Source organism: Fulmarus glacialis, unplaced genomic scaffold (assembly GCF_000690835.1).
Source record: "Fulmarus glacialis isolate BGI_N327 unplaced genomic scaffold, ASM69083v1 scaffold30499, whole genome shotgun sequence".
Lineage (NCBI taxonomy): Eukaryota > Metazoa > Chordata > Aves > Procellariiformes > Procellariidae > Fulmarus > Fulmarus glacialis.
The window spans coordinates 13,479-33,075 of record NW_009235707.1 but is presented as its reverse complement, the minus strand read 5'-3'; the positions used below and the strand labels follow the sequence as shown (position 1 = coordinate 33,075).

General features: G+C 37.5%; 1 protein-coding gene across 1 annotated transcript; it reads left to right on the top strand.

The window, feature by feature from the left end:
- Window positions 1–1,638: 1,638 nt before the first annotated feature.
- On the top strand, window positions 1,639–12,279 carry RNF149 (ring finger protein 149; the record flags this gene model as incomplete). Its single annotated transcript, XM_009586127.1, has 6 exons — window positions 1,639–1,889; window positions 4,801–4,869; window positions 7,775–7,857; window positions 8,326–8,422; window positions 11,141–11,336; window positions 11,716–12,279. Coding segments are annotated over 6 exons (755 nt in total), but the record flags the coding sequence as incomplete, so codon positions are not given.
- Window positions 12,280–19,597: the final 7,318 nt, after the last annotated feature.

Here is a 19,597-nt window from a genome sequence, read left to right as displayed (position 1 = left end):
GTTCTTACAGTAGGTGACCAGAAGTGGGATGGTTGCATAAGGCGACGCTGAAAAAGAGTAACTGGCATTGAGATAGGAGGGTTATTCAACTAATAACTGGAACTTGAATTGTGTTTCATCCACAGCAGACGGTCTGCACCTTATGGAGGGAGGAGCTGCTATTATACAGAAGTGAAACTTCTGCAAATTCCCCTTGGCATGGTAGCGGCATGGCAAGGTTGATGAGGCGTTACAGCCAGAACAGTCTCAACTAAAAGAGTTTGTTTTAAATATTTCAGGCAAATAACTCTGTCTTAGTAGGCAGAGAGGTGGGTGAGTCCGGAATGTTGCTTTGAGTTTTGAAAATCCCCACTTGATGTAATGTTATGAATTAGGCAAACATTTCTTTTGACATAGCTTCTCAGCAGTGAATCTAACACAGCCGGGAGGGAAAAAGGCTTTAAGTCTTCAGTGGGAGGTCTCGTTGCAGGTAGGTAATCTTGTGAATCTAAAAAGGTAGCTGTGACATTACAGCTTTAGCTTTCTGGCTAGGAAAACCCCTCTCTTCTTTCTTCTTCCTCTACTTTCTCTGTGAATCAAGCTTAGTTTCACTTTTTCTCAGAGGTAGGAGTGCAAAGTAAGCTATAAAGCCATGACTTACCAAGGGTGTGTAGCGGCATTGGTACGCACAAAGTAAGAACTATTCAAATAAAAATATCATAGACTAGTGTAGAGGTGACATTTTTAACAAGTACATTTGTTTGTGATTTATTTTGTAATACTTACTTTGGATGTTTCTGACACAATACTGGAGATGCTTCCAGACAAAATGGAGTAAAACTCTAGTCACAGAGGATCTTTGGTTTCTGCTAGTGGGTCTTGACAGTATCTTACCATTTTTGGTGGCAGTATGGTGCTTAAAGGTTGATGTTTGTTGTTGGTTTTTTTTTTTAACTAGGTGCTTTTTCATATGGATTGAGTGCTTTTGAGTTCTAATATAATAGAAAAATCCTTTGGTTCCATGCTCCCAAAAGAGTCCCAAAGTATTTCTTGGCACGTCTTTGTTGTGAAGTCTCTTTACAATTTTAATATTTAATATTGAAGAATCTTAAAGTATTTAAATGTTTAATGTAATTTAGCATTAAATATCTGAATATTTTTTCTCTTTTTGTTCACATATCCAGTGTAATTGTGCTATGGATTCAGATTCAAATTTAATTGAATGTGTCTCTCCATGGTATTCACATACTGTCTCCAGCTGCAGCTAGAATTCCCACATTGAGAAATAGAAGACCAGCTGTTCCTGAGTTGCATTTAGAACTTCAGCAACTTCAAGATGAGATGTGTATAAGTTGCCTGGTTTTTTTGCATGGCATCCACATCCCACCTCACTGTGTGGAATGAGGAGTATAGGACCTTGAACAGTAAAGATGCATCTGTTGAAGTTTATCTTGTGTTTGAGAGTTTCATAAAGTAAATAAAGGGTTCTTTACTAGTAAACTTTGTATCAAGATTGCTATGCCTGAAAAAAAACTCAGAGGTTTTCCTATAACTTTGCTCACTGATCTTAACTGAAGAGGCCCAAATTACCATCAAGCCAGAATGCCTAAATTTTTACTGTGATGACTGACTTTTTTTTTCTTCTTCCCCCTCCAACAGGAACAGGAAATACAGTGGTGATAATGGTTGGCTATCCAAAAGGAATAGAGATATTGGAGCCAGTACGAAGGGGGATTCCAGTAAAAATGACTATTGTTGTTGGCACGCGACATGTGCAGGAATATATTAGTGGTCAGTCGGTTGTGTTTGTAGCCATCGCCTTCATCACCATGATGATTATATCGCTTGCTTGGCTCATATTTTACTATATACAACGTTTCCTGTATACAGGATCACAGTTTGGAAACCAGGTAATTGGAGATGATGATGATGCTTTAGAGTATTTACCATCTTCTCATGTCAAATCAGTTGCCTAACTTTGCTTGTTTATTGAAGCATTCTTGAAGATCTGTGGCTTCTTGCTACTTTACTAGCTGTGAATGCTACTTAGTAATGGTTAGTGAGGTTAATAAGCAGTGTGCTAATTGGCATTACAAGTTTGGCTAGTTGTAATTATTAGATACCCGTATGAAGTCGTGGGAAATGTATTTAGCCACTTGTCAACAACTGGGTAAAGACAGCTTCTTGTGTGATTTGTCACCTAAATTAGCTTCCTTCCTTTTGACATAAAAAATTATTTTCATTCTTCAGTAATTTTCATTCTGAAAGTACTCATTTCCCTAACCAGGTGTTTTTTTCTAATGGAGAGGGACCACGGTAATTTTTTTAAGACCCACAACTAATTAGGGCTAAAATTTGGTTCTAAAGCTTTATGAAAACTGCTTTTGATACTTCTAATCCTACTACTCCACTATAGAGTACCGAATGGCAGCAGACTAGAAGGAGCATGTGTGGTGAGATTCAGCTCTTTTGGACTATCTGAAACGCTGAGAGTGGTGGGAGTACTGAGAAGATCAGGAAGGAATAACTTTTGCTCCTTAATTTGCCCATTCCAAATCCATGTTCTTCTTTGCTAGGTTAAAAAAGAGTCAGCTTTACTTTTTTCCTCTGAGGGAAGTACTTCATCATAGAATAATTTAGGTTGGAAGGGACCTCTGGAGGCTATCTGGTTCAGATCCCTGCCCTCAAGAGAGCAACTTACCTGGAGTTGTTGAAGACCTAGTCCAGCTGAGTTTTTAAAATATCTTAGGATGGCACTTCCCTGTGCTTTTCAACTCTTGCAAATAGGTTAGGTTCCCTCCATGGTCATCAGCAGCTCTACCACAGTTCTCTACTAACAGTTTAAAAGAAAGTTGCACTTGTTTTTCTTTGCAAGCAGTTCTCTGGGTTTTTTTATCCTCAGTTCAGAACAAAAAAAAAAGTTTCAAATGACTGCTTATCATGTGGACTTCCCCTGCCTTCTGTTTGAACATGTAGATTCTAGCTTTGGGGGAGGAGGGAAGGGAATTTTTGTTTGCCTTCAGGAGTTTGAGCTCTGATTAGAACTTAGAGGACTCTTCTAGGAAAATATTTAATTTCTCTTACTGAGGATAACACATGGGACTTCTGTATTGGTTAAACTTTTGGTCTACTGGAAATGTTGGTTCCCTAGAGTATTTTTTACTGAGCTTTAAGTCTTAGAATTTACATTCTGAGAATACTTTCAAGAAAACAAAATTTTGGGGAAGTATTTATAGAAAAAGGGATTTGGTTTTGTGCTGTAACAGTTGTTGATGAAGAAAGTTGCTTCTTCCAGTTCTGTTGGCTTTAGGATAGTTCATGCTAAGGGAAGTTCAAATGCTTTTTAAGTTGTTTTAAGTAGGTTGAATGTGATGTTTCCCAGATATATGTACCACAAACTCTTAATAGATTTTGCCATTGGCTTGTCATCTAAATGCTTCTTAAATGAAATTGTGTAGCATTAGAAGGTTATGCCGCTTTCCTCAATTCTCCTTCTTTTAAAAGAGCCATTGAAAACAAAAATATATGAAACTATGCAAAGTTTGAAAATGTTGTGAATATCTTGGTCAAGATATATCATTAGAAGTCTTAAAAGAATTTTGGAAACAAAAAACCACTTTTCTAATCCAAATTTTATTTTGCTTGGCTTATTGACTCCAGTATAATTAAAACTTGGGAGTTAAGTATGCCAGGCTTTAAAGCAAATTATTGTGTAGCTGCTAAGTGAAGGAGAAGACAGGTATCTTAAGATTTATTCTAACGTCAGTTAAGCAGTAAATCTCTGGAAGACCTCCTTACTACTGAAGATGAAACAGGACTGTGCAGAAAACCCTGAGCTGATACAGAAGGTGGAATAGACTGCTGCTGCTGGTTGTCTGCCCATTTCTGAGAGAACTTTCAGACTAATTCTTTTTAACACCGAAAAAAAAAAAATCCCAATTTTCAATACTGTAAGTTTGTGAAATTGTATAAGTCATTGTAATTATTACAGAGAAAAGCTGCCATTACTTTTTTTTTTATTCCTTTATGGTATTTCATCAGTGAGGGTTGCTGCTAGACAGATCAACATCTGTTCATCGGGAGTGTTTAGTTTCTCAATTTCTAGCAGTAGCTAGCATTTTGTCTTGGAATACAGTACTGCTTTCTTTTCTTGCTTCCCCTCTAAGCATAATTAGGACTGTTACTGTATAGAAGTCCAGTATGGTGTCTCATGTCTGTTAAGCCTTTCTTGTCACTTCCTTTGCATAATATGTCCTTTCAGTGCAAAGCTTTGTATAATGTGTGAGGCAGTGTTTAACTGAGGGGAAGCATTAATAGCTACAAGCAACCTTTTGACCTGGTGGCCAGCTGCAGACTGCCCGGCAGGATTCCACCTTCTCTCAAGCTTGTGCAAAACGTACGGTGTGCTTGCTCATGGGCTTGCCTAACTAGAAGGTCTGGTTATACAGCTGTTGTTTCAGCTCTGATGCCTCTAAAACCTAAATTAGTGTCAATTTTCCTGTGCGGGAAGGCCCTTGATGCAGACGGTCATGATACGAGGCTATGTATGTCAACTTAGTTGGCGTAGCTCTGCACTGGTTGAGTTCATTGTAAGAGCGCTATGCTTATAGATAATGTTTGCTGCTGTGCCCTGAGAATGCAAAACTTGCAGTTCTTCAACATCTGCTGGCTGGAAGTATTTTGTAAACAAATTGGCTAGCCAGAGATGAATCTTTAAATGTGTTCAGAAGACTTAGTAATCTACATGGAAAGTATTTAAAAGCTTTGAAATGTAACTCTTAAAACTAACTTGTGTACTAATATTTAAAATCTTTATTCAAGGGACATAGGAAAGAAACCAAGAAAGCAATCAGCCAGCTTCAGCTCCATACTGTGAAACGTGGAGAAAAGGTAATTCAGTGGCTCTGGTTATTGCTGTATGATTTAAAAACTGTTGTAATGTCTTTATAGCATTTAAACTAAAATTCTCACAAAGTAATTGCAGTGTGACTCTCACAATTTTTGGCTCATTTTAGCACCTTTGCTTGGAAGGCCAAGCTTAAAATTGAAGAGTCACATTTGAACTACTTAGGAAATGTAAGGCTGTTTTGCAAATAATATCTGGTTATACAAAATGTTGCAGGAGATTACAGGGCTGATACTGTAAAGATGAGGAAACACTAATATCTTATCAGCACTTGAAAACATCAACAAGTGGATTGCGAAATACTTCCTAGGACCTATTGATTGCACAGTTCTTACAGCTGATGCAATGTTTTGTTTTCTTAAAAGAACATCTATCTTTTTATTGATCAGAAGGCCTTAGAAATCTAAAAAGCTTTGAAAAATGAAACACTTGTTTCATCTTTTGACATACAGTACATTAAGGAGCTGTATAGACTTACTTGAAGCATAAATTTTTTAGAAGTACGTTTCTATGTATTAAAATAAAGCTATTTTAAAAATTAAAACAGGTTTCAAAAAGTTAGCTTTAACAGCATATGGCCTAAACTCATAGCTGTATTAGAATAACTGAAGTAGAAAAAGCCAAGGCTTTGAAAGAAAATATTGTTTTAGTCAGTTTCAGGCAGCTCTGATCCTAGATGCTAAATTAGTTTATGACTAGACTTCTACTACGTAGATATTTTTTCCCACCCTTATTTGTCTTATTTGGTTAGTTTTTACTTAAGGACTGATTTGCTCAGAGAGGAAAAACAAGGATTAGTTTTTTAAGCCATGAATAAAATTAAGGTGGGAAAGGACATTTACATATGAGAACTTTAAAAGCTGTGGTTCAACAGAAGCTGTTCAGCTCAGGTCACGTGCTACAGAGAATGTCCTTCATTTCGTACATCAGTTTTGAAATGAAAAAAACCCAACTGTCTTTGAACTTGCCTCTTTTCCTCTTATGCATTCAGCATGTTTAAGTAGCATTTTATGACTATTTGTTACTTTTCATTATATTCTAAATTCTGTCAAAAAGTAATCTATTTCAAGCTGTGAACAGAGGGATGTTCATACTTCTGTTCATGCAATGGTGAGATCAGAGATCAAGAGAGATGGAATTGAACCAAAACTTGTGCAAAGCAGTATCAAAGCATAACATCAGCATAGGAAGAAATGGATGTAAAAGGGTCATGATGAAATCTGTGGTGAGAACCACAAGGAAGCTGTTAACTGCTTTTAAGTTGATGTTCAGTAAACCTCTAAAAAGGATTTGTATTATGAGATTTTTGCAGTGTAGCAGGTAGTTCCTTGACTAAAATAAATAAAATGGGGGAATTTAACTAAGTTATGTAGTATGCTGGTTGTAACTATGAATGCCATGTTAGCTAAGCAAAGTAGAATGAGATTAGATTAAAATCTCTCTATTAAAATAGAGGTTTTCTGCTTGGTAAATCATGTATGGTAAATCTGCATGGTAAATCATCTTCTAATTTGATTTGAATCAGCCTACTATCAGCAAATTTATGTAACTTAATGATGCAGAGGTACTTTCATGAACTAATGTAAATTTATCTGGAAATACAGTCCTGTCTACTCTGTAAATGTGCGTTTTTCTTAAATATTTCCTTTCAGCCATTACGAGTAAAAGTATATTTCTTTTATTGTGACACAGTACAGTCTTTCACTATCACTTCACTTGGGGTTGAGGTATTTAACTAAAAATAGGTCAATATTTTAAAAGTGTATTTGCTATCATGTAGATCTTTCCTGAGAAGCTTATGGGATTATTGTAAAAATGGACACTCATCCGAGTATGTGCTACATATGGTATGCTTGGAGTTTGCCTCTTGTACACAACTACAAATATTTTTTATAGAATAAATACTTGTCTTAACTTTGCTTATGTAAAAAAAGTCTTAATTTGTCTTACTTGGGAATTTAAGGCATTAATTATGTAAATTGATAGCGTGCAAAGGAGGGAGAAACTTGCCTTGAACTTGAAAGTTTGCTTGCAGTACTGATTCATTGGAGTGTTTGTGGTAATGAAATTGAAGTGCTTCAGTAAGCAGTAAACACAAAATACTTTGTGGGGGATGAAAGGGAAGAAATTGGCCCCCTGTCTGTTCTTCTAATACTTATGTTTTATACAACCCAACTAACACTGAATTATTTCTCTTGTATCTGGAGATATCCATCATATTTGCACTGCAACTATAAGCATGGCTTCAAGAAGGCAGTAAGACCTGTTAGGAAGGGTATTTAACCCTTAGAAAGAAACAAACTGAAGTGGGGAAATAGTGTGTTTTGAATGTCTGTCTGGTGTGAGCTCGGAGAGGAGTTTTAAAAACCATCCCAAATTGCATACTTCAGTTCTCTTCTAGCTACTGAGGGATATCTGCTAGGATGCGGTAGAAAAAAGAAAGTAAGTGGGGAAGAAGGGGTTTGCAGTATTCAACCCCAAGAATCTTGTCCTACTTAAGCACTTGCAAGTCTTTGGGACCATCAGTTAAGAATTAGATTGTGCACTTTCATTTAAGCTGACCTGTCTTAAAATTTCTTCGTTTTATAGTTACTTTAAACTAAAATTTTACTGTGTTCCCATGAGCAAAGCTAATGTTTGAGACTTAACAAATTACTTAAGGTACCATGTATCGCTATTTAAATTAGGAAATCCGAGTTTGGCTGCTTTTAATATTTGGTGTCACTTGATCAAATCACCTCTTAATGAAATCTTGAATTAAATGATGGAGAAGTTTTTATTTGCTAAACCATTTTATACATTTTACATTCTGAGAAGCCAGCTATTACACAAAGCTTGTTCTGTAATGAAATACGGATGTAATGCATTTAAATGTGTTGTCATCTTTAGGGTTTAGATGTTGATGTGGAAAACTGTGCTGTGTGCATTGAGAACTATAAACTAAAAGACACTGTCCGAATTCTGCCATGCAAGTAAGTTGCCATAATTACTCTTTCTTCTTTAGCATGTTTTCCCTAAGAAATGTGATGAGCCTTCTGGAAATTCTTCTGAAACTCTGGTGGCAGAGCTGAAGCTGTGCCATTTGTATGGACTGTTACATGTTGAAGGGCACTGGGAGACCGTGTAGCACTTCATATCTATGCAGGAAAAAGGAGCAATTGGGAGAAGTATAGGAGTGAAGTAGCGCTTTCTTAGTATTAAGTTAGAACTGTACACTGTTGAACTGTGGTGTCCTTGTGGTTAGTAACGTCTCTTTTTTTCAGAAAGCTAGCATGAAAGAAGATGCTTCCAGAACTGTCTGTCCTAGTAAATCAAGCAGTACCTAATTGTCAAGGTTATGAAGGAGTGGGTTTATTTTTTAATGTAGTAACTTGCACATCGTTTGACGGAATAGTGTGTGGTTTTCATGATAAGTACTAAAAGGCATTTGTTTTCTTTAGGCACATCTTCCATAGAACGTGCATTGACCCTTGGCTTTTGGACCACCGAACTTGTCCAATGTGTAAACTAGATGTTATCAAAGCTTTGGGATACTGGGTATGTTGCACACTTACTTTAATCTTCAAGGTAGAAGTACAGTGCGGGAGGCAAGACTTCATGTAACTGTTCAGAATGAGAACAGTTGTTACTTGACGAGACTGAAGGAGCTGGGCAAAGATGCAAGAGTAATTGAGTGAGAACAAGAAAAATAAGGGAATTTTATGGGTAAAAGCTTAAACAGTGTATCAAGCAGCTTATAAATCCTCTGTGTACTCTTCTGTGATAACCAACTTTTTCTATCTCCAGCTGATGATAGTAAGGAGGTTGAAGCAGCAGTGAGGCAGTTTGCCCAAGCTGCAAAAATATAACTTAATTCAGTAGATCTAGAGTATATATTTGATCTTGTTGAGAACTGCAATTCAAAGGAAGAAACTATAGTTTTTTGATCTTGAGTGTTTGTGTACTTCCACATATGCCCAGCGTTTTATCCCTGTAAATGAGCCAGTACTTAGAACCTTCCTAAAGACATTCACCAGAAATTGGTTAAGTAGAGAAAATGATGTGCTCTCATTTCTTTCTGACAGCACCAGAAAAGAGACATGAAGACACATGCGGTAGGTTACTTGGTCACTGTTGATAAATAGTCTTGAGTTCCACTAAAATACCATAGGCATGAATGTACTTCTCTTCTACTGATCTACAGAAATCTTCAGAAAATAGAGGTGTTCCTTGGTTTTAGGGATCTTCCTTTCATAGACTAGGTCTGCGTTTTGACTAGCTTTCTTCCTATTTCGTTGCAAAGACTTAGCAGATCTATGGAAGACTTTTATGAATTACTTTTTTGTTTTGTCAAAGGTGACAACAATCTTGCTATGTAATATAGATACCGGATTGTGGTGCTTCTGTGTATTAAATCAGACTTTACCCAAGAGTTGCAATCTTTTTGTCATGTGAAATAGCTATTACCACTGTAATATTGTTATGTTAGCAGCTTATTTTTTTGCTCACTTTCAAATCTTGGAGTTGATGTAACTTGTGTTATATGCAGAAGGATATATCCTTTTGTATACAGTCTGAAAACTGAAATACTAGAACCTTCAGAACACTTTTATTCCCTGAATTCATGCTGTTGCAGAGGATGCCGATACCAAGCCTAACCAGGAGGAGTAACACTTCTGCTAGGCAAAATGTATGTTGAAAAGCAGGTTGAATGGGATTATATTAAATACAGAGGTCCAGTTCTTTTTTCTAATGGAACGGGGGAAATGTGTCTTGCTTATGCATCAATCATTCAAGTCCCACTGAAGCTGGTAATGTGGGAAATCATTCAGTATTTTTTTTTCTAGCTTAGTTTTCAGCCTAATCCAGGTTGCCCAATCTAGTTTGTAGAGTGATTGTGTGAATTTTTTACTGATATGAGGAGAAAAAAGTGCAAAGAGCAAGGCAGCTTCTTTCAGCAGCGTGCTTGCTGAGTGACATGATTGCAGAAAAGAATGTGCAGAAAAGAAAGCCTTATTGTAGAAATCTACTAAACCTTCTGCAAAGAGGCTGAAGACTCAATGCAGTTTTATGGAAAACAAATACTTCAGGTGCTTCAAAATTTTTAAAGGCTCAAAGCAGAAAGAAGGCACTGCGTCCTCTTACCTGGCTTTTGTTTTGTAAAGAGCGGACTTCAGCGGTCTAATTCTGCATTATGCTATTTCTTACAAGAAAAGAACTGCAGTTCAACATGTCTGACTGATGTAGAGCATTGTTGAATCTTACAGTTTTAGTGCTTATTTAACTGCCTAAGTTTTGGAAACCAAAATCATTAATGCCCCCCACCCACATACCTAGAGATTAGTATCACATGTGTCTAAACTTGTGTTCAATGGTGGCAGTTCTATAGCTTATTAAAATTCAGTACATTTTAAAATATGCTGCTCTGGTGCTAAAGAAAGGATCAGCCTAGAATTTCTTAAATCTCAAGATGGGCCTTTGCTAATTGTTTGAGGAGGGGAGAAATACTCATGAAGCCCACAGAATAGTTACTTGTACTGCAGTATACTTGCTTATGTATAAATAATGTCAGTATATCAATGGCAATAGCATAATGAAGGTATTCTGTTTAATTTTAGGAACAGAATTGTGCATGTAGGACTTCTAATTAACTTTCAGAATGGATCAGAAATAGCTCATGCTATACAATAGGTGAAATAAATTCCTTTGCCTGTGCTGCGGATGTTATATTCCTGCAAAGTGACAAGCCAGCATATTTGTGGTTTTGGAACAGACTTAAAGTTAGGCTGGAGGTAGAGGAGGAGGAAGTTTGTTCCAATGTCAAATGTTTGCTCACCCCAGTAAAAAAAAAAGTCTAAGCTTGCCCAACTCTATCATGAAAAACAGCGGCTTCCACAAACTCATACAGGATCAATAGGTTTGCTCAGCGAAGACCTTGTATGTGCTGAGCCTGCTCCTAACCAGACTGCAGCAATACTGTTGCTACAATGTTGAAATATTCCATCCAAAAGTCTGGCTGGGTTGACTCCTGCCGTTGCTGCTCTTGGCTTTGGAGTGGCTTTGAAAAAGTGGCTTTTCTTTTGCTTGGCTTTGTTTCTTTGCAGTCAGACAATAACATTGAAAGTAGACACTGTTCAAGACTGTACCCATGAGTGCATATAAAAGGCCAAAAAAGGTCTTTTTTCCAATAAGGTGAGGTTACAAAGTGGTAACATGGAGGAATGTTGATGCCTAATGGTAGACAAAAGTGTCAGTTAAATATGTTTAATTTTAAAGGGGGACCCTGAAGATGTACTTGAAGTTCCAATACCCGAATCAATAAGTGGCAGTGTTTCAGTTGGAAGTCTGAGTATTGCTCTACAAGATGATGACAGAAATGAAGTAAGCGAATTGTCAGCTTCCTCCACTAATGAATCTGTATTGCAATGTACCAGTTTAAAAGAGGACGCGGGTGAAACCACAGCATTACTTGGTAAGTAATAATTTGGTTTATCACTTGACAATCCTTAACGCCATTCATTGTATTAGAAGAAGGTGCTCTCTAAGTGATGTTAGTAGTGTTAGTATTGCACTGTGGACCAGACTAAGTGGTGTCACTTTACTGATGTTCAGAAAATACAAGCAGGTAGATTTTGAGAGAATTCTATCGAGCTGGAGAAAATTGGTCTTGAGAGGGGGGAAAGAAGAGATGTAAACAGTGTCTTAGGAGGGTTACGTACACGTAGAATCTTGAGAACCTTAGGTATATATGAATATAAAATTTGTTGCCGGAGTTTGGATTAATGTAACAGATAAAATGTATTAAAATGGTAAATCAACAAAAAATTTTTCTTCTAATTCCTGGCTTCTAGATGTGGGTGTCAGTAATAACCGGCATGGAGAACATCTATCTAATGGAAATTCCCACTGAACTGCTTCATGGAAGATATCTTGAATAGACTGTTGAAGAACTATTATTTTTTATTTAATTAGTATGGACTTTTGTCTAGTTAACAGAAAAAATAACAATGTAAATTATTTTACCTTTCAAACTTTTCTAGCTGGTGTTCCAAAAGGGCTAATAACTAAGAATTTTGTACACAGGAGGATTTTATAAAATCTCCTCTGGATGTCTCATCCTAAAAAAAGATGCAATAACCCTTTTTCTGTAAGCATTGTTACAATGTCATTGTGTTCCAGAGGGCTGTAACAAAGATGAAGACTAGGCAGTGAAAACAATGTAGAATGTCTAACAGATAAATATTTTGGATGCACTATTTACATTCAGTATGTACACATGGAGAACACTTACAAGACTACAACTATTAAAATGTTCTGAAAGCTCTGATCTGTTGTAATTGGAAATGTATATTCTTAGAAAAGACATAATCTAACCTTGAAGGAATCAAATAACTTCACGGATATGTTGCATATCCTTTTTTGTGATGAAAAAATTGCTAGTTGCAACTTTCCTTACATGTAACAAATACTAATTTGATCTTGTAATGTGTTCTGCTCGGAGTGGATGCTGAGAGAAAAGGAGACTTTCTCCATCTTGCTAGCTTTTATACTGAATTTGGCAGTAATAGGTTGTGCTAGGTGGTCTTCACGTGCTGAGCATGTAGACTTATTTAGGTATATGCACACTGGTTACCTCTTTCAATCTTTAACTCAGTAGAACAGAGGTAAAGGGCTAATTATGGCTAAAATATATTTATTAGTCTATTTATAAGAATTTACTTAATTCCTTCTTACTCCTGCTCCCATCCTATCCCACTTCGTTATGTACAAATTGAAACTGTTTCTTAGGATCTACAAAGTTTGGTTTTGTTTTGTTTTTTCTTTTCCTTTGCATAGAGATGCTGGAATTCTTCTCTTGGATATTCCACCTTAGGAGTTTTGACTGGATTTGCCGTTAGCTTTTATTCCTTTCTTTTAGATTAGCAGTATTGTGCCTTATAGTAAAACACTTTAAGAAACCTGAAGCATCTGAGAGTAAATATAAACCCTGGCATCTCCCATTATGACCTCTTATTCAAATATTTATATACTGTAAGTGGTATAAGGAATTGCTAAACTGTTTTGTAAAGAAATATGTATATTTAAAACACTAGTTAAGAGTGTTAAGTGAATTGTTTAGGATTTTAGCATTGTCATGTTATAAATAATATGCTACATTCCTCAATTTTCTTTTGTAAAGCTCTTACTACAGGTTGCTTAAAACAGTGTCTTTTACTAGACATCTGTTTTAGAGTGCATTTTGTTTTTAAAATGTATATTTGGAATGTTTTTAAGAAAATATGCAATTCTTTTTCTAACTTATATTGAGCTTCAATAGAAGCAATAACTTTTTTTAATTTTAGAATGAATGTTCCAGAAATGACAGAGGTTTCAGCTGGGGAAATATAATCTGAACTTCTACTTTGCAGAGCAGATGTTTCACCCTAAATTTCCTTCAAAATCCTCCTATTAATGCCTACTTTAAAAAAAAAAATAAATCTGCCTCTTCCCTGTAGGAGTGTAACTTTTAGGTTTACTGGAAAATTGTCAGGTTGTAGTTCTGATGTCACCAGCAGGTGCAAGTTTTTGTGATGCCTTTATCTTACAAGAAGCACATGAGAATGGAGTATGACTGACCAACCATCTCCAAAACTGAACAAATAAAAAAACAACCCACAACTAAACCAAACAGTGTATAGGGACATTTATGTCTCCAAAAGAAGCTTATCAACATTTCCAGAACTGCCTTTTTAACGATCTCTTCAATATTAAAATCTAAGTCTTCTCCCTCTTCCTTAACACAAAAGTGAACATTGATGTAGTAAATGTTGAGAGGGTTTAAACTCTAGCTCAAGGAGGAACCAAAAGAGAAGTCTCGTCAGTCTGTGGATTGTGTCTTGCTGATACCTGCAGCACAATATTCATGCTGGAGGGGAGAAACATGGTAAGTACTTCAGCTTTTATGTAATACTATAAAACCAAAAGCTTTTCTTAAGAATCAAAGCTGAGATCTGGCAGAAAGCTGGAAGGAAAGCTAAAGAACCTGCAAATTGAAAAGCATGCTTATAAAATCTGAAGTGTAAGTAATACTGCTGACTTAAAAAAAAAATCCAAGTATGAAGATACCTGGAGTATGTTTCTGATGCTGGCACTATACCGGTTACGTTTCATCCTTTCACAAGCACAGTTACAGCCGTTTCAGTCAAATTGGTTTGCGCATAGTTCATCTTCGATATAGTTAGGTCTCGTAAGGCCAGCTGTGCTGCTGAGGAATGATGACAATAAAAGGCCGAATTGCAGTGCCTCCAGCAAGCAGTTTGCTCTCCTTGGAAGCACGATGACAAAAATCTTCCGAAGCGAACCATTAGTCTGACCTCAGTCAAAAAGCTGACACGCATTAGCAAAAAGCAGTAGGTTAAAAAGCACAGGACAGGAAAGAGACAATCTATGGAGCTTAAAACAGTAGCAAGAGAGGATTAGAAACGTGAAGCTTATCACCTACGGTTATAACTCAAATCCATTACTTTTAGAGTAAAAGGGTGTAAACAGCTATAGGTGGTAAATACAGGTTCCCAGACTTTGCTGATCTGGACCTATTATATTGGCTCAAACTGCTGTTTCTAGTTTCTAGCACTTTACCAAAATTTTATGTGATGGGTAGAACTAATGAGTCGTTCCCTGCTATGAATGTTTTTGCAGGATAGGTGCCTTGTGACTCCCTTCCCTACCATTTGGAGAATCTTTAATCTCCCTCTTCTGCGTAGGCTGTGTCCTGCCTAAGGTGGGAGCTGATGCTGTGTGTGTTGTGGGTTCCTTCTGGCCCCTGCTGGCCCAATCTCTCTCTGTTCTAGCTGTGCGTTTTTCATAAAACATGCAGGAACTTGTCTGAGACCTCTATCTCTTTGTCAGATTTTGCTGAAATCAGGCAGAGGGTTTCTTACTAGAGGTGTTCATGTGGCATGATTATACAAAGCTAAAGCACAGTGCCCAGGTGAAGTGGACAGCCCCCCTGTGGCGATGTTGAATAAATCAGTTGGGGAAAATCCCTAGCCAGGACTAGGGATGTTGTTGTTGTAGAATGAGTTGTGCTGGTATCATGTTCATTGGTATGGGCTTCGTTAGTTCTGGTGTTACTGTTGGGGAGAAAACTTGTAAAGTTCAAGTGACTTTAAAAAGGAGCTATGAACATGTCAAAATGGGCTAGTGTTTAAAGTGAGACTAGAGGCCCTCTTTGTTCAGAATTCTTATTTTATTAATAATAGTCTACAAATGCTAAATTGGAGAATAAATTTGATAGTAAATAACTGTTTAAACTAGCTTCAGCTTTCAGACTTGATAGCAAGCAAAAATGAGCTGTAGACACTTCAGTTCTAAATGCATGTTAGTAGTGAGTTTAATTACCTGCAGTACCAATTTAACTAGAAAATTTGGATTTTCTTTTACTAAATACCCGTAGACTGGATTCTTCTTTAGCTCTAAGCAATGCTTGGAGGAGATTCTTTGTACGTACTAGCGAAGTTTGATTAGATAGCAGTAACTCCTTCCCCCTGCCCCTCACTGCCCCTAAAGTATGTGAATGTAGTCCAGTAACCTGTTGCCAGTAATTAGTGCTAGATTCTGGAGGTATGCCAGAGGAGTTGTAGGATAATTTAACTACAGTGAGAATGCTTTTAATCCATGCTGACTTAATAAATTGGGCACTGGTATTTTGCTGCCAAAGCTGGGCTGTTACACTTTGGGAATGCCAGTCCTGTGCCAGGGTGTAAATGGCACAGAGAAACACCATTGCAACAACTTTGTCAAACATGCAAAGACTGGTGTGTTTTTTTTTTTTTTAATCACTTCTTAGTTCAGGAGTGGTTGTCCTGGTTTTCTGCCTGGCCTGCTAAGCTTTCTCTAATATTAGGCAGTAGTAGTTGTGCAGAGAGGAGCCCAGCAGGTGTGTAGCGATGGTTACCCCACTTCCTATGCCCTGTGGTTGTCTGAGGCAGAGGCAGTATCTACACTTGCAGGTTTTGATGAACTCGATCAGAAGTGAAAGGTGTTGGTTTTACATTATCATGGTAACAGATAGGACACAACAGGTTGGGCTGATTATTTAGCTGCCCCATAAAAGCAGACTCCTGTCTAGACAAGCCTAGACATGTAACAACTGTTAGCAATACCAGCTGTACTTTGAAGTATACACCAGTAGGTTAAGAATGGCATTCTGAATTTGTAGAATATTTTTTCAGTTGTTGCCACAATGTGTAAGAAAGATATGTTTTTGTTACACATCAACATCCCAAGTGTTCTGTAAAACTGGGAACTCTTGTTCAACAGAGCCTTTAGGCACCCTGAATCAAGCCAGTAATGATGATATTGTTGTGATGGTTAGGTGGGTTTTGGGGGGTTTTGTTTGCTTTTTGTGGTTGTTTTGGTTTGGTTTTTTGTTGTTGGGGGTTTTTTTGTTTGTTTGTTGGGTATGTTTTTGAGTGGAGAGGTTGCATGTGTAGTTTTCATTGATTTGATTTTCCACACTTGGCATTGAATGCAGTGTTTCTGTGCTGGACAAAGATACTGAGGAAAATAAGAACGTACTGAAATCTAGTAGAGGAGTCAGCTGGCAGTATCTTGTTAGGTTAACCTGGAGAGAATGGAGTTCTTGGTGTTGGCTGCTAGGTGAATCAAATTGTGTTGGCAGCTTCACAAGAGACCATTCTCTTCTGTATGTCTCCCTTCAGCCACCAGGCTGGGTGAGACTTTGCACAATGGCTTGGACCAATTTAATAGCTTGCTGTTACAAGGAGAGATAGAGTGGTCCTTTCTGGTTTCCTTTTCTGCTCTATTTACTTTGCTCTGTCTCACATTCAGATTAGGAGTATGTGATAAACTAACTCAGTTTAAGTGGCAGAAAATTAAGTTTATCAAAGCTGTATTTTGACAAGCTAAGACACTCAATATCCTTACTGTGCAATTGACTGAGTTTTAGAGCTGGACTAAGGGGATGAGGAGTTGAGGTGGAGGAGGGAAGAGCAAGACTCTCCCCTGGGGTAGATTGAAGAGATGCAGTTTTTTAATAGGGCCATGGTGAATTACAATTCCTGAAATGGAAGATGGCAGCAGCATTTTTTTTTTTTTTTTTTTAACCAGAATGGCTGTAAAAATTGTAACGTCTTCTGTCCTTGAGACTGATCTTTACTAGATGTGTTCTTTTCTCTCATAGGTGATATGTGAAGATTTGGGAATTGGAATTGTAGATTAAACATGCACAAATCAAGCTGAAGGCTTTTGTTTTTGTTCAGTATGGGTCCTGATCTCTCTCCTCAGATATCCTGCTGTATTGCAAAATTTGATTTGAGAAAGTTTTAAAAGTAGAATGTCTCTATAATTGCATGTGTTTGTGTGAAGAATGCATTGCCTGAAAAATGTCCACTATACTTCCATTGGACCTGGAGCTACTTTTCAGCATCTGAAACATGGTAATGATACTGCATTTTTAAATGAGCATATCCTGCTTAATTCAGAAGAGCAAAATAATTTGAGTTTCCATTGTTTTGTTAGTCTGAAGCTTAAGTCCAAAACTTTGAAGCCAATTACTTCTACTATAAACATAACTACAGAGAACCATTTGAACTTGCTAGTCTGTCAACTACTATTCACAATCTACTGTGTTCTATGGTAACCTTGTACTAACTTGGTTGCATTGTTTGGATTAAGCACTGGACTATGTCTTTTCCATTGTGTACGTACAACTGTAAGAATGTCAAGTTATGCATTGTTGTTGTAACTTAATGGCTAAAAGCTCAAATTCCATAATAAATTACACAAACCTTTTAAAAAGCAAAGGCTGAGAAGCCTGAGGGTTTTGTTTTCTTTGCTACAGTTAAATAAATGGATCTGAGACACTGAAGTAGCACAGCACAAAACAAGTTTAACTTCATGTTGGGTAACTAAGGGGCAGATCCCTTCTCCATGTTGTAGAGTTTTCCCCATGTAACCAATACCTGGGTGTGGTGGGTTAACCTTGGCTGGCTGCTAGATGGCCACCCAGCTGCTCTCACTTGCCCTCCTCAGTAGGCCAGGGGAAGAAAGTAAGATGGAAAAACTCATCTGTCAAGATGAACAGTCACCATCACAGGCAAAACAGACTTGAAGATTGATTTTCATTTACTGCCATTTAAAAAGAGAGTAGGATAGTGGAAAAACAAGGACAAAACTAAAACCATCTTTCTTTCCCCCAGTCTTCCTAGGCTCACCTTTACTCCTTCACTCCTGATTCTTCTACCTCTCCCTTCCCTGTGAGTGGTGGCAGTGCGTAACATTTGGTCTTTGCTGTTCCTTCTTCAGACCGTTTCCCTGCTCCAGGGTGGGGTCTCTCCCAGGGGCTGCAGTTCTTAAAGAACTGCTTCAATGTGGATCCTCTCCATGGGGTACATAGTGTAGTGGCAGAGGCACCACCAGCCTGGCTGAGGGGCTCACCTGTGCCAGCTTCTTCTGGTTGGGTCTGGCACAGGGCAGCCCTGGCCTCACAGAGGCCACTCTGCAGCCCCCCCACTACCACAACCTTGCCCTGTAAACCCGATACACTAGGGAATGTAGGAAACTTCCCTCCTAACAAGCAAACAATGCAGAAGCATACAGCAAATTCAGTAACAAGTTTGAATGTTTTCATCAATGCTCAGGGCTCTGAAATTAATGGGCTGTGCCTACTTCCCAAGTATAGAAATATATTACAGAAGTGCCTGTGATAAAAATCGTAAGACTGTTTCTTGATAATGTTTTTAGTTACAGGACAATGCAGGGATTGGGGATTTATGTATGTCAGTACAACTCAAGCAATTACTGCACAGAGGCAGAACAGCTAGGCTTTTGCTATAGCACCACAGTAGCAACCTACTTTTTTTGGCAAGGCTTAAATTCTTTTAAAGTAATTCTGTAAATCATAAGGTAGATTGCAATGCCTTGAAGCAGTAGTAATCATTTTTCTGATGGAGCCTATTACTTTGGTATAAGCTGTAGTACTAAGTTCCAAATAAAAGCCTAAAATCTATATAAAGTAGGTTTTTTAACCATGTTTTTGAAGAGGGGTACTCATATGTAGAAAATAGTCAAATTGCACTTCAACTTTAGTAGATGTAAAGCATTAAGGTACAAATTTAGTGCACAAGCTAGGTTAACTGTTGCTGCTAACAATGACTTACAGCAAATGTCTTGGGTTTTAGAAAGAATGTCTAGAATTGGAACAGACCTTAAATAAATGCTACTTTAGTTGGCCTAATACATCTTAACTCTGGGAAGCTATACAAGTCTGACCCCTGGAGAACACTTCTCACAGGACTTCTTACCAAAAGATTATGCTGCATGAGATGAGAGATCAATGGTATTTTCATTCCAAGCAATTTAGCAACTTAAATTACTTGGAAAGAAAAACCTAAAAGACAGCCTTGACCTTGCATTAATGATCTTGCACTTCATAAAATTTTGAGCAGCAGATGCAGATTTAAAACAGCTTTCATTTGTCAAGCAGCATTAAATTAGAACTAGCTAGCTTTTCAAGTTCCTTTCCTTTTCAGTCTCAGGGCTTAAGTAACAGCAACTATTCTACTATCAGCTTAAAATAATACTTTAGCAGACTCCTTCCCCAGTTTCACCAACACCTGGCATCTAAGACCTGAATGGTACTCTTGACTATATGCTTTAGAAGGAAGAGGGTATTTTAATTTTGGTAGCCACAGAACAACTGCCCATGCAACTTTTGAAGTGAGAAGAGGC